The sequence below is a fragment of the Dreissena polymorpha genome, chromosome 9 (assembly GCF_020536995.1).
Source record: "Dreissena polymorpha isolate Duluth1 chromosome 9, UMN_Dpol_1.0, whole genome shotgun sequence".
Classification (NCBI taxonomy): Eukaryota; Metazoa; Mollusca; class Bivalvia; order Myida; family Dreissenidae; genus Dreissena; species Dreissena polymorpha.
In genome coordinates this window covers 70,743,057-70,758,200 of record NC_068363.1, presented here as the reverse complement: position 1 = coordinate 70,758,200, position 15,144 = coordinate 70,743,057, and the positions used below count along the sequence as shown (strand labels likewise).

The 15,144-nt window shown below is 38.9% G+C and overlaps 1 protein-coding gene across 1 annotated transcript in view; it reads left to right on the top strand.

The window, feature by feature from the left end:
- Nucleotides 1-15,144, top strand: part of LOC127843848 (mediator of RNA polymerase II transcription subunit 14-like) — a 51,339-nt gene that overhangs the window by 17,173 nt on the left and 19,022 nt on the right. The window contains exons 15-23 of the mRNA XM_052373713.1: nucleotides 424-502; nucleotides 1,764-1,923; nucleotides 5,445-5,649; nucleotides 6,777-6,823; nucleotides 8,344-8,472; nucleotides 8,740-8,816; nucleotides 9,911-10,016; nucleotides 13,279-13,462; nucleotides 14,802-14,893. Coding sequence (XP_052229673.1) covers nucleotides 424-502; nucleotides 1,764-1,923; nucleotides 5,445-5,649; nucleotides 6,777-6,823; nucleotides 8,344-8,472; nucleotides 8,740-8,816; nucleotides 9,911-10,016; nucleotides 13,279-13,462; nucleotides 14,802-14,893 — 1,079 coding nt within the window. The remainder of the gene's footprint in view (nucleotides 1-423; nucleotides 503-1,763; nucleotides 1,924-5,444; nucleotides 5,650-6,776; nucleotides 6,824-8,343; nucleotides 8,473-8,739; nucleotides 8,817-9,910; nucleotides 10,017-13,278; nucleotides 13,463-14,801; nucleotides 14,894-15,144) is intronic.

Here is a 15,144-nt window from a genome sequence, read left to right as displayed (position 1 = left end):
CAAGACCCGGGAAATTAAATCAAAAGTGACAAAATCACAAAGTGACAATAGAAGGTCAGTCAAAAGTAAAAACATAGTCTTTAGGTTTTTCAAATAACAGCAGAAGTCACAAAGCCTCATGAGATGGAGTCACTCGCACAAGAACAAAGTCCCTAGCTTAAGGTCAAAGTCACAACTCAATGTCAAATAAATATAGCGATAAATCAATGAAGACTCTGTCTAACCTTTACTTGGACAACACTTTCTTGACCTGTTTTGTTGTGTAGTTGTGATCACTAAATAAAAACCAGGGTCCCTGTTCCTGAGACTGTCCCTTTTCTACTGAACCAAATATTCTACAGGGCATGTGTAGATTCATGTCCTTGTAAAATAGGTAATGGTGGAGCTATGATTGCATTTCAATCCTGACTCTCTGTCTTACAGAGTTACCAGTGTTGCAAGAACTGGAAGAGACTTTGAACGGTGACAAGAAGAACATTCAGAAGCATCTGGTCAAACTCAGGTAGGCATCAGTAATTATTCACTGAGCAAAAATGTAGGGGAGTGGCAGTATACCGGATAAACCATTCATTTCTTTTATTCCATGGACACAAACTTCTCCCTTTCAGTACTATTACTCTTACAATGTACAATATTCAAACAGACCTGCATTGTTTGCTATGGTGTGTTGTTGTGCATTTTTATTATCTTGTGTTAAAAATTCAGAAGTTATTCCCCCTTTTCAAATGTATCCATAACAAGATTCTTACTTCCTACATCATGTGGCATAGGGGGGGGGGGGGGGGGGTCGGGTGTTTGTCACTATTTTGTCAAGGTCTAGTAATTACTAGAATGTAATGCCTGTTTGTTGTTTCTGATTTCCCAGGTCTAGTAATTACTAGAATGTATGCCTGTTTGTTGTCTCTGATTTCCCAGGTCTAGTAATTACTAGAATGTAATGCCTGTTTGTTGTCTCTGATTTCCCAGGTCTAGTTATTACTAGAATGTAATGCCTGTTTGTTGTCTCTGATTTCCCAGGTCTAGTAATTACTAGAATGTAATGCCTGTTTGTTGTCTCTGATTTCCCAGGTCTAGTAATTACTAGAATGTAATGCCTGTTTGTTGTCTCTGATTTCCCAGGTCTAGTAATTACTAGAATGTAATGCCTGTTTGTTGTCTCTGATTTCCCTGATGACTAACACATGCTGGTTACAACCTTTGGTGCTCTTTGGATAAAATGATAATGGATGAAAGTCTAAATAAAGGATAGTTCTTTATTTAGAACATTTATATTAATGATCCAATTTATGTCTGACATATCTTAATGCATTTTATCCACCTAAGTTAACACATTAAAAAGCATGTGAAGCTCAATAAATGATAATTGATTTTTTTTAAATCGCAGTTTTGAATGTCATGTTCTAAATCAGGAAAGAAATTGTTTCCAGGGTGGCATCTGGTGTGATGTGTTTCAGTGACCCTGACTGGAAGCAACTTTAATTTTAGTTGCTTAAATTGCTTTAATTGCAGTTAGGAACTAAATGTTTATTGTACAACAAATATTACTTTGTAGCTTAATTGCCCATATTTCACAATACTGAAGATAAAAAATCAAACTACGAACAAAAAACAGTATTTTGCTGCCCATTAATGTCTGATCTAGCCATTTTGCTTTTTGTGCGAAATGACAAACTTCAACACCATCAGGGTCACTAAAAACATCATGGGACATGCCAGTGTGATTGCGTCTGTGTCTGTTACAACCAGTAAGATCTCCTCTTCAGACTGCAGCTGTCACTGATGCGATGTGAGAGGTCGGTGAACAGCTTGCACACAGTTGCTAGGAGACACCTGCCATTGGTCAACCAGGCAGACCACGCTATCAAGGACCTGCCCAAGCACCGCCTCTACATCACCGTGCCCAAACAGAACAACCATCACGTGGTAGGTGCCCAAACAGAACAACCATCATGTGGTAGGTGCCCAAACAGAACAACCATCATGTGGTAGGTGCCCAAACAGAACAACCATCATGTGGTAGGTGCCCAAACAGAACAACCATCATGTGGTAGGTGCTCAAACAGAACAACCATCATGTCTTAGGTGCCCAAACAGAACAACCATCATGTGGTAGGTGCCCAAACAGAACAACCATCATGTCTTAGGTGCCCAAACAGAACAACCATCACGTGGTAGGTGCCCAAACAGAACAACCATCATGTGGTAGGTGCCCAAACAGAACAACCATCAGGTGGTAGGTGCCCAAACAGAACAACCATCACGTGGTAGGTGCTCAAACAGAACAACCATCACGTGGTAGGTGCCCAAACAGAACAACCATCATGTGGTAGGTGCCCAAACAGAACAACCATCATGTGGTAGGTGCTCAAACAGAACAACCATCATGTCTTAGGTGCCCAAACAGAACAACCATCACGTGGTAGGTGCCCAAACAGAACAACCATCATGTGGTAGGTGCCCAAACAGAACAACCATCAGGTGGTAGGTGCCCAAACAGAACAACCATCATGTGGTAGGTGCCCAAACAGAACAACCATCATGTGGTAGGTGCCCAAACAGAACAACCATCATGTGGTAGGTGCCCACACAGAACAACTATCACGTGGTAGGTGCTCAAACAGAACAACCATCGTGTGGAAGGTGCCGAAACAGAACAACCACCATGTGGTAGGTGCCCAAACAGAACAACCATCATGTGTTAGGTGTCCAAACAGAACAACCGTCATGTGTAAGGTGCCGAAACAGAACAACCATCATGTGGTAGGTGCCCAAACAGAACAACCATCATGTGTTAGGTGTCCAAACAGAACAACCATCATGTGGTAGGTGCCCAAACAGAACAACCATCATGTGGTAGGTGCTCAAACAGAACAACCATCATGTCTTAGGTGCCCAAACAGAACAACCATCATGTGGTAGGTGCCCAAACAGAACAACCATCATGTGGTAGGTGCCCAAACAGAACAACCATCATGTGGTAGGTGCCCAAACAGAACAACCATCATGTCTTAGGTGCCCAAACAGAACAATCATCATGTGGTAGGTGCCCAAACAGAACAACCATCATGTGGTAGGTGCCCAAACAGAACAACCATCATGTCTTAGGTGCCCAAACAGAACAATCATCATGTGGTAGGTGCCCAAACAGAACAACCATCATGTGGTAGGTGCCCAAACAGAACATCCGTAGTGTCTTAGGTGCCCAAACAGAACAACCATCATGTGGTAGGTGCCCAAACAGAACAACCATCGTGTGGAAGGTGCCGAAACAGAACAACCACCATATGGTAGGTGCCCAAACAGAACAACCATCATGTGGTAGGTGCCCAAACAGAACAACCATCATGTGGTAGGTGCCCAAACAGAACAACCATCGTGTGGAAGGTGCCGAAACAGAACAACCACCATGTGGTAGGTGCCCAAACAGAACAACCACCATGTGGTAGGTGCCCAAACAGAACAACTATCACGTGGTAGGTGCCCAAACAGAACAACCATCATGTGTTAGGTGTCCAAACAGAACAACCGTCATGTGTAAGGTGCCGAAACAGAACAACCATCATGTGGTAGGTGCCCAAACAGAACAACCATCATGTGTTAGGTGTCCAAACAGAACAACCGTCATGTGTAAGGTGCCGAAACAGAACAACCATCATGTGGTAGGTGCCCAAACAGAACAACCATCATGTGGTAGGTGCCCAAACAGAACATCCATCATGTCTTAGGTGCCCAAACAGAACAATCATCATGTGGTAGGTGCCCAAACAGAACAACCATCATGTGGTAGGTGCCCAAACAGAACATCCGTAGTGTCTTAGGTGCCCAAACAGAACAACCATCATGTGGTAGGTGCCCAAACAGAACAACCATCATGTGGTAGGTGCCCAAACAGAACAACCATCATGTGGTAGGTGCTAAAACAGAACAACCATCATGTGGTAGGTGCTCAAACAGAACAACCATCATGTGGTAGGTGCCCAAACAGAACAACCATCATGTGGTAGGTGCCCAAACAGAACAACCATCATGTGGTAGGTGCCCAAACAGAACAACCATCATGTGGTTGGTGCCCAAACAGAACAACCATCATGTGGTAGGTGCTAAAACAGAACAACGGTAATGTGGTAGGTGCTCAAACAGAACAACCATCATGTGGTAGGTGCCCACACAGAACAACTATCACGTGGTAGGTACCCAAACAGAACAACCATCACATGGTAGGTACCCAAATGGAACAACCATCATGTGGTAGGTTCACAAACAGAACAACCATCATGTGGTAGGTGCCTAAACAGAACAACCATCATGTGGTAGGTACCCAAACAGAACAACCATCATATGGTAGGTGCCCAAACAGAACAACCATCATGTGGTAGTTACCCAAACAGAACAACCATCATGTGGTAGGTACCCAAACAGAACAACCATCATGTGGTAGTTACCCAAACAGAACAACCATCATGTGGTAGGTGCCCAAACAGAACAACCATCATGTGGTAGGTGCCCAAACAGAACAACCATCATGTGGTAGGTGCCCAAACAGAACAACCATCATGTGGTAGGTGCCCAAACAGAACAACCATCATGTGGTAGGTGCCCAAACAGAACAACCATCACGTGGTAGGTGCCCAAACAGAACAACCATCATGTGGTAGGTGCCCAAACAGAACAACCATCATGTGGTAGGTGCCCAAACAGAACAACCATCATGTGGTAGGTGCCCAAACAGAACAACCATCATGTGGTAGGTGCCCAAACAGAACAACCATCATGTGGTAGGTGCCCAAACAGAACAACCATCACGTGGTAGGTGCCCAAACAGAACAACCATCATGTGGTAGGTGCCCAAACAGAACAACCATCATGTGGTAGGTGCCCAAACAGAACAACCATCATGTGGTAGGTGCCCAAACAGAACAACCATCATGTGGTAGGTACCCAAACAGAACATCCATCATGTCTTAGGTGCCCAAACAGAACAACCATCACGTGGTAGGTGCCCACACAGAACAACTATCACGTGGTAGGTACCCAAACAGAACAACTATCATGAGGTAGGTGACCAAACAGAACAACCATCATGTGGTAGGTGCCTAAACAGAACAACCGTCATGTGGTACATGTAGGTAACACTGTCTCTACATCACAATACCCAAACAAAACAACCATCATGTGGTCAGTGCTTAGTGGCAGTGATGTAAATCAGATATGGGCCTTGTTCTTGGGCAATAGGGCGTTATGCATGTGCGTTAAATGTTGTCCAAGATTAGCCTCTTCTTTATGCACAGGCTATTCAGGGAATACAAAAGGCCTCACGCCTAAGAGCCAAAATAACATCCGGGCCGAATCCCAGCCATGTAACTTGTGCCATTTTCAGGGGGTTTGTGTGCAAATGCCCAATACTCAATAGCTGAACCCAACTTTGCTACATGTGTCATGTTTAGGTGGTGTGTGTAGAGGATGTGCCACCTCGGTCGGTGCAGTTCCAGTACCACCTGCTGGAGACCACCCCCTGCACGGGAGAGGGGCTGGAGTCAGACGTGGGGGGCATGGGGGAGGAGTTGCCCATACGCTGCTTTATGAGGGCCGGCAAGCTAGTAGCCCTGGACACCTTCACTTTCACCAACGGGCCCTACACCAGCATTTACAGTAGGGTCATTGTAGATCATTTATTGGCATTGTTATTCCTACGTGAAAGAAGTTGAGAGGTGTATATTGAAGTCACGCTGTTGGTCGTTTTTTTAGTTGGTCAGTTGGCTAGAATTTAATAAGTTTTTTAAATTAACTTCTTAAATATTTCTTAAGCAATTAAATTTTGCCTTTAAATATGTCATCACCTTGGAGGTAGATGTTCAACAAGTTTCCTTAATGCCCAATAGTCCAAATGTTCCTGAGCTATTTGTGCTTAAAATTAGTATGGCTGACAAACCAGTGCATTAGTCACGTATTATAGTAAGATACAATTGAAATATGATACAACTGATTGGTTGAAACATCTACGATAAGAAATTTAAGTAATTGTATTGATTTCTTTTTTATCTTTCAAATATATGTTACTTTAGCAACATATAAATGGTCATAAATATTTATATATTTTGAAAAAGTGAAGTGAAAGTTGTTTACAGAAGATAATGGCTACAATTCAATCATTCTGATTTACAGAAGATAATGGTTACACTTGAATTATGATCTGATTTACAGAAGATAATGGTTACACTTGAACCATGATCTGATTTACAGAAGTTAATGGTTACACTTGAATCATGATCTGATTTATAGAAGATACTAGTCACACTTGAATCATGATCTTAATAATTATTACATTTGAATCATGATCTTATTTACAAATGATAATGGTTACTCATGAATCGTGATGTAATTAAGGGAAGATAATGATTACACTTGAATCATGATCTGATTTACAGAAGATTATTGTTTCATTTGAATCATGATTTGATTTACATACGATAATGGTTACACTTATATTATGATCTGATTTACAGAAGATAATGGTTACACTTGAACCATGATCTGATTTACAGAAGTTAATGGTTACACTTGATTCATGATCTGATTTACAGAAGATAATTGTTACCCTTGAATCATGATCTGATTTACAGAAGATACTGATTACACTTGAATCATTTTCTCTTTTAGAGAAGATTATTGTTACAATTGAATCATGATCTGATTTACAAAAGATAATGGCTACACTTGAATCATGATCTTATTGACATAAGTTAGTTGTTACCATTTAGTCATGATCTGATTTACAGAAGAGCCTGAGGAAGACGAGATAGAGAGCTTCCACAGAAAGAGAAAGGTAACAGTATGCATGCACAGTGCTTCTGTTTGGAAATGTAAATAACAACAGAATGTTTTCCTTTTAAAAACATTATGTATAGGGTACTGCACAATATTGTATTTGCATGACTAAGACTGTGTGAACCAAAGCACTGTTGAAAAACATTAAAACTATTGGTTATCTTAATTGTGTTACAATTTATACAAAAGTATGTACTTTTTATGCCCCCGAAGGAGGGCATATAGTGATGGGACCGTCCGTCCGTCTGTCTGTCCTTCTGTTTGTCTGTCCTTCCGTCACACTTTGCGTTTAGGTTTCGCGTTTAGGTTTCGAAATATGCTCATAACTTCTATGTCCCTTCACATAGCAACTTGATATTTGGCATGCATGTGTATCTCATGGAGCTGCACATTTTGAGTGGTGAAAAGTCAAGGTCATCCTTCAAGGTCAACGGTGAAAAAACATGTATCAAAGCGGCGCAGTAGGGGGACATTGTGTTTCTGACAAACATATCTCTTGTTTATTAAATAAATAATGTAAATGACAGGAATGTATAAAATAAATAAATCCCAAAACCTATTGAAAACCATATCCAGATATAATTAAACATTATACTATTTATAAACAGGTATGTAATAACTATTTTTATTGTATATCTGTATATTAAAAACCAGGTAAATATTTGGGTTGTTTAACATAATGGTATGTTATTTGCCTGAAATTTATATATCATTTGTTGCTTTGGTGACTTGTAATATGATTTTTGATGGTAAGAAGGTATGCAATAAATAGAATATTTCATGGTTGTGGGGATCAAATAAATTGAATTGCACTAGCCCTGTGGGCTAAGAAATACCATAATATGCAAAATAACTTGTGCAATATTACCCATCTGTACACCACACTCATGTAATATTCCATTTTATCCCCTACCGGTTTCACAGGAGGGGACTTATGGTTTTCGCTCTCTGGGTCTGTGAGTCTGTCTGTCTGTCTGTCACACTTTTCTGGATCCTGCGATAACTTTGAAATTTCTTCATATTTTTTCATGAAACTTGAAACATGGATGGATGGCAATATGGACATTATGCACGTCATTTCATTTTGTTCCTACGTCAAAAATTCTGGTTGCTATGGCAACAAATAGACTAGAAATACTGTTGAAAATGGTGATTTACTGGATCCTGCGATAACTTTAAAAGTTCCTCATATTTTTTCATGAAACTTGAAATATGGATAGATGGCAATATGGACATTATGCACGTCATTTCATTTTGTTCTTACGTCAAAAATTTTGGTTGCTATGGAATTTTTTTTAATTTTTTAAATCTGACAATGGTGGGATTTCTGACAATGGTGGAGCCGGTAGGGGACATATCTTGCTTGGCAATAGTCTTGTTATTTAAATACATTTTTACATATTGTTTTCCTTGATACAGCACAGCAAATCAAATAACAAATAAGTCACACCTTCTGATCTTTACTTCAAGGTGACCCATGTATTATTGCCCATTGCACTGTAGTTGTGTTGGTTGCAGCTGTTGCTAGGAGAGTATGTTGAGCCTGTGGGTAAGAAGTTGAAGACGTCGCCATACATCATACCAGAACTGGTCCACATTGTGGCAGCATGTGAGGAGAAACTGCCCTTTGTATTCCTGGGCAAGGAGGTCAGTGAGAAACCAATGATGTCATGTTTGTATATCGGCTTTTGTTAGCCTGTCATCTAAATTATTCATATTAAACTTAAGCATGTGCATCAATACCAGTGTATTGGGAATGTCCAGAAACAAATCTCATTCAACCGTCTAGGAAATAAATCTCAATGAGCTAACTACTGGAATAATTTCTTTTAGAAGGAAGATTCCTCTTGTTGCTATATATTCTTTGGGGCCATATGAGCTAGATAGGTATAATGGACAGCTATCTTGTTTCAGTTGAAGGAGAAGGATGTCCTTTTCACCAACATCCAGGTTGACAAGGAGGCAATGGGCCTGGTGATGGACATCATCAAGTGAGTAGAGCTCACATGTGTGGCAGGACATAAAGCAGAGCTTGGGGGAGGACTTACTGATATCAAAGTCGGCTGGATTGATTTGATAAGCTGAAGAAAATGGGGATATTTAAAAGTTGTTGTAGCATACATACTACTACTAGCACAGGTGATTTGACCAGAGTAGCAGGAATCAGTGGTCTTGATGTAAACCTAGTTCTAAAGGACTAGTTTGCAAGGCTACTAAACCTTGCAAGCTACTAGCCAGACATAACACTACCTTAGCAGCAGCTTTATTATGATTTCATGACTAGGTTCTACAGTGGCTTCATTTTCAAATTGTACCTTCTAATTGTTTGACATTGGATACTTTACATGAATCTACTGATTCAAAGCTGGGTTGAACTACAAAATACTATGAGCATTTTATAGTGCATCCAAAAGCTATACACTGCGATGTGACAATTTTAAACGTTGTGATGAATTTTATGATTAGTTTATTTCAGTTGTATGTGTCTGAATACCAAATGTTGCACACAAATTCATCCACCATTGGAAAATAGGCTCCTCCTGCTTTCTGACTTGGGTTTATGCAATCTAACTCTTTTAAGGTGGCAGTAGCGTTTTAGAAATTGGTTTCCACTACCCACTCAGGAATCTTGGAATCTAGACACCTTACACTGTCCTTTTTCCTGGAAACTGACTAGATAGTATAAGCCAATTGGTTTTTAAGGTAGAATTACTAGATTTAAACTATTTCAAGGCTATTTTACAGGGCACTGATTGGCCGAGATTTATTAATAAAATTATTGGTAAAAAATGTGGACATCAATGTACTATTTTGACATTGACCTGTATGTTCAAACTGAGGTATAAGTGCTTAGCATCGACCGTTTCAAGGCAGTGACCCCAGCTTTATTCTACTATGTGTGTGTGTGTTGTTACGTATAGTGCCATACTGTTTTTGGCACTTGGTTACTTGCCATAAATAAAGGACCACGAACAAGTGTATACTAGGAATGCAATACTGCTGGAGCAACTGGAGTTTCACTTCTTTATATGAAAAAATCTTGGAGTTTGGTTGTAACAGTGTGTGTTAACCTTGTGTATGCCAGGTTCCCAGATATTGAAGGCCTGAGTAAGGAGGACTGTGAGTCTCTGAGGAGATGTCTGCTGTCCTGCAAGGTGCGAATAGTCACCAGGCCCGTCTGGCATGTAGAGGTAAGGACTGGTTAAACAATGAGGATAACCCTGTAATTGATAGGGACAGATGAAGGATCACAATAGAAACAAAGTGCTGCTTAAAAGGGGAGGGAGGAAAGTTGGACAGTTCTTGTGACATTTTCAAATAATGTTCTTAATCCTAGGAATTTCTTAGGTATCTCTGGTAATTAACCCTTAACCCACTATGCGTAACTGAAGTTGTTTCCCAATATAAAGATTGATAGCGCTGATCATGACAATTGCCCTTTTTCAAAGTGACCTTACAACTACTTCCTATTACCTTTGTTTACTTGTGGGAGAGATCAAATCTTAACATATCTCCATGAGGCCCTCCTTTATGGATATGTAAAATTGCATTGGTTAAATAGCAGTATAATTTTACAGAACATTAACGGCAGTTGAGTATAAAACACTCTGTAATTCTTTGAAGAATTGAGAAAAAAGGTGGAAGATCTGGATTTTTCTGACATGCAATCTGACTTGTTTTCCTATGGTTTTGATGAAGTAAAATTTGACATCAATAGAGATGCGTTAGTTGAACTGCCAGTGATTTGCTTTGAGAAAAAAATTGACAGATTTAATTCAATTAAATATGCAGATAGGCTGGACAGATAAGTGTCTGCCATTAGTTTCCACATTTACATGTAGTGCAAAGTTGAATCTTGAAATGGACAGTCCAGAGCCATAAGACTTCTTGAAATTTTTCATAAATGATGCAGTGATTAATTGCTTTATGCTATTTAACTTTGCCTTTGCAAAGTTAAATGGCCAATAAAAATAGCAATTGAGAACGAGAAAATTTGAAGACGTAACCTCTGCTGAAATAAAGGTTTTCCTGGCAATTGCAATAAAAAGGCCTTGTTGACGGGTCGTATTTGGGATCTTTGCTGTTCCAAAAGATGTTAAATGATTTTTTTTAAATATTTGTAATAAAAAATGAATTTTATTTAATGTTAAATTACTTGAAATTTACAATTTACATGGCAGTAAAAAGAGGTTGAACATTTATACTGATTTTCTTACAACTTTTAGTCCCTTAGATAAATACATTTAATTAAAGACATTTCTAACTAGAGTCAAGTCTGAAAGGTTACTCGCAGGCTGTTCTGGTTTTATTTTGTTTGCAAAAGCCATTGTCACTTGGCTTCTTATGAGAGAAAGGGTCAATTAAGATCCTTTAAGACCTGCGTTTAGTTTCTGATTAATTCTGGGGTAATTGTGAGGTTTGGCTAGCCCTCAAAATGGGTTTAACATTTTGGAGTTTCATCGTTTTCTAAATAAATTGTTCAAACTGATGTTCAGAAAGAAAATTGATGTTAAGTGAAAGCAATTAATCAATTTTACAATCAATGTCACCCATTTGACTTCCATAGTGGGGATGTTTAAAGTAAGCAATATTTAAGTCTTATTTAATGGCTGTTGTAAAAAGCAACTTTTATTGCGGAAAAAAAGATGATTATTTATTATTTTATGTCCCCCACCACTATAGTGGGGGACATATTGTTTTTGCCCTGTCTGTTGGTTGGTTGGTTTGTGTGTTTGTTTGCCCCAACTTTAACATGTGCCATAACTTTTGCAATATTGAAGATAGCAACTTCATATTTTGCATGCATGTGTATCTTATGGAGTTAAACATTTTGGGTGGTGAAAAATCAAGGTCAAGGTCATCCTTCAAGGTCAAAGGTCAAATATATGGGTCAAATTGCTCATTTAATGTACACTTTTGCAATATTGAAGATAGCAACTTCATATTTACCATGCATGTGTATCTCATGGAGCTGCACATTTTGAGTGGTGAAAGGTCAAGGTCATCCTTCAAGGTCAAATGTCAAATATATGGGGACATAGTGTTTCACAACTACAGCGCTTGTTTTAAACCAAAACCATTGTTATCACTGATTTAATTGTGCTTGTTAACTGAATCTATTTTCAATCAGAGTTGTGATGTCTTCCCCTATGAGTTGATTTCTCCTCCTGATTTTCTCCTTTTGATTGCCAAGACTGCTTCTCAAATAGCTGTTTACTTTAAGGGATATGTATAATAATGAACAGTTTTGGTGAACGAATGTAAAGCGCCTTTGAACGCACATCTCGAGTATGAAAAGGGCGCTATATAAATGTGGTATATGGTATAACCCCCCCCCCCCCAAAAAAAACACCCCAAGACAACGTTCTATGAATGTGGGTGACCAACCTGACTTCATGTTTTTCAGTCTTTACCTTATGTTTTCAGAGCACTAGTCTATGTGGGCAGCTTTCTTAGAAAATTTAATAATCTGAAGCTATATCGAGCTTGATATCTAGTAATAAAGCACATAGTATAAACTTAACTGCATTCTGTTTTTAGCTCCTCTGTTTTCGGAGAAAACCTGAGGTATTGTCATAGCCAGCTCGTCGTCCGCCGTCCGCGTCGTGCTAAAACCTTTACATTTTGTTAAGGTTTTGAACATTGGCTCTTAAATCAAAGTGCTTCAACCTACAACTTTGAAACTTCACATGTAGCTGCACCTTGATGAGTTCTACATGCCACACCCATTTTCGGGTCAAAGGTCAAGGTCACTGTGACCTCTAAAAAAAAAAAAGAAAACAAAACCTTTACATTTTGTTAAGGTTTTGAACATTGGCTCTTAAATCAAAGTGCTTCAAGGTCAAGGTCACTGTGACAAAAAAAAAAAAAAAAAAAAAAAAAAAAGCACCCGCAGCCGAGTATGGCACCCGTTATGCGGTGCTCTTGTTTGACCAGTATTCAAGTATCAATTTATTCTATAAATGTTATATTTCAAAATTTACTCCTGTTACACTGTAATTTTTATTTTTAAACTTTAATGATATTAATCATCATTATTAATTAAACTGTGTCATGATGATTGTCTTAAAAAGAAGCAAATAATATTTGATTGTCTACTAATCTCCACTAGCCTTAAATTGAAAGCACAAGCACACAAGGTTTGGGCGTGTGGGATAGTGCATCAACTATTTGAGCTGTGCTCTGTGAAAGGGGTTTTAATGCATGCGTGTAAAGTGTCATCCCAGATAAGCCTGTGCAGTCTGCACAGGCTAATCAGGGATGACACTTTCCACTTTTATGATATTTTTCATTTCAAGAAAGTCTCTTCTTTTAAAAAATCAAGTTTAAGCGTATTGTGTTGTCCCTGATTAGCCTGTGTGGACTGCACAGGCTAATCAGGGATGACACTTTACGCACATGCTTTAAGCCCCTTTTTACAGAGCACGGCCCATTTATATATGCATGTTTCAGTTCCTTTTCATAGACAGTGGGCTGGATATGGAGGGTGAGGAGCCCGCGGGCCCCACACAGCGGGTGATCTTCTCCCACCCCGTCAACACGGACCACCAGCCCATGGTGACCGCCCTGCTCAATGAGTGGGTCGCCATGGGGCACCTGTACACCGTCACCAGGCACTTCAGGGACATGTACAATGGTAGGTGCTAGATGCACACTATCAACTATGTAAATGTTAATATTTGTAATGTTTAACTGTGCGTATCAAACTCGTCATTTAAAAAAGTGTGAGAAATTTTGTTATAAGTATAAATAAATATGTGGTTGGTAATATTACTTTATAGCCTAACTAGAACACCAGCCATATTATGTAGATTCTGATAAAAAAATTGCTTGTTTCACTTGATAATTACAACTGAACTTGCTGTATTACATGTTGGTCTGGTCAAGGACACTGTGTTTGCATAATACTTTTAATGTGGATTATTATATGTAGTCTGAATATCTAGGCTTCAGCAGTTCAAATCACTTGCTGGCCACATAACTTGTGTGTTGATTGTTGTTGTTGATGTCACCCTTACTCTTATTTATTAGACCAGTGATCAGAAATGGGCGTTAATGTTTAACTTGGTGTAACTTGTAAACCGTCAAGTTTGGCTATGCCTTCAGAAGAAAAGTATTAATAGAATAATGGACAATGTTTTATGACTTAAATGCTATTAAAGATGCTGAAATCTCAAAACAAATATATATTTTAATCCATAAAAAATTATACAATTATATTTCTTGTTTTGTAGCATCATGTTTTCTTTGAAAGAATATTTATATTTGTAAGAAAGAGAAATAGCTTGGAGACATTTCAGTCATAGGGTAGCAATACTTTTCTAGGGCCTAATATCAATAGACTAGCAGGCCTTTAGACATGAGTTTTTTAGGACACATATGCATAGACCTACAGTTGAGGATGGCTTCAATTTTTTTATGCCCCCTTCTTCGAAGAAGAGGGGGTATTTTTTTTTGGCCTGTCTGTCTGTCTGTCATTCCATCATTCTGTCCCAAAACTTGAACCTTACAGTAAAGTTTTGCAATAACTTTTGAAATTTTGAACATAGCAACTTGATATTTGGACTGCATGTGTATCTCATGGAGCTGCACATTTTGAGTGGTGAAAGGTCAAGGTCAAGGTCATCCTTCAAGGTCAAAGGTAAAAAAAAAAGTGGCGCATTAGGGGGCATTGTGTTTTTGACAAACACATCTGTTGTTAAATTTAAAGTGTACTTTATTAATTTCTACATTACTTCAGAGCTACAACAAACACACAGAGATAATTGTTGAATATTTATGTAGAGGGGTGTTCCTGAAATTAAAATTCAAACGCAGGGGTACCCTTTATTGGATCCTCGGGCATGTGTATCCCTGATTTGGATATTCAGGCTTAGAGGTGCAACTGTGCTTAAATGCCCAGAGGAAAAGCCAGACTTGTAAATTGTTTTTACATTACCACACCCATGCCATAACCAGTCTGCACATGCTTGTAGATCCCCAGACGGGCTTGCACAGACTGGTTCAGGTGAAGGCCTTCAACTACAGAAAACTCAGTCTGCTCTATGGAAATGGCTTCACAAGTCAGGTACAAGGATCTTTCTGTTGATGTTGTGTGCACAGTTAAATGCAATAGTGTGCAAATATGTTGTGAAACAATAAAATGAATGTTTGATTTTCTGCAAATATGTATAAATTTAATCTTAAATATTTATCATTTTTCGGAAAGAAACTTTCGAAAAATTTGAGTATCAATAAAATATGTATCATGCAATTCTAGAAACGTCATAACGTAGCTTCCTGTATATGAAAATTGTAGCTTGATATCTCTAGTATCTG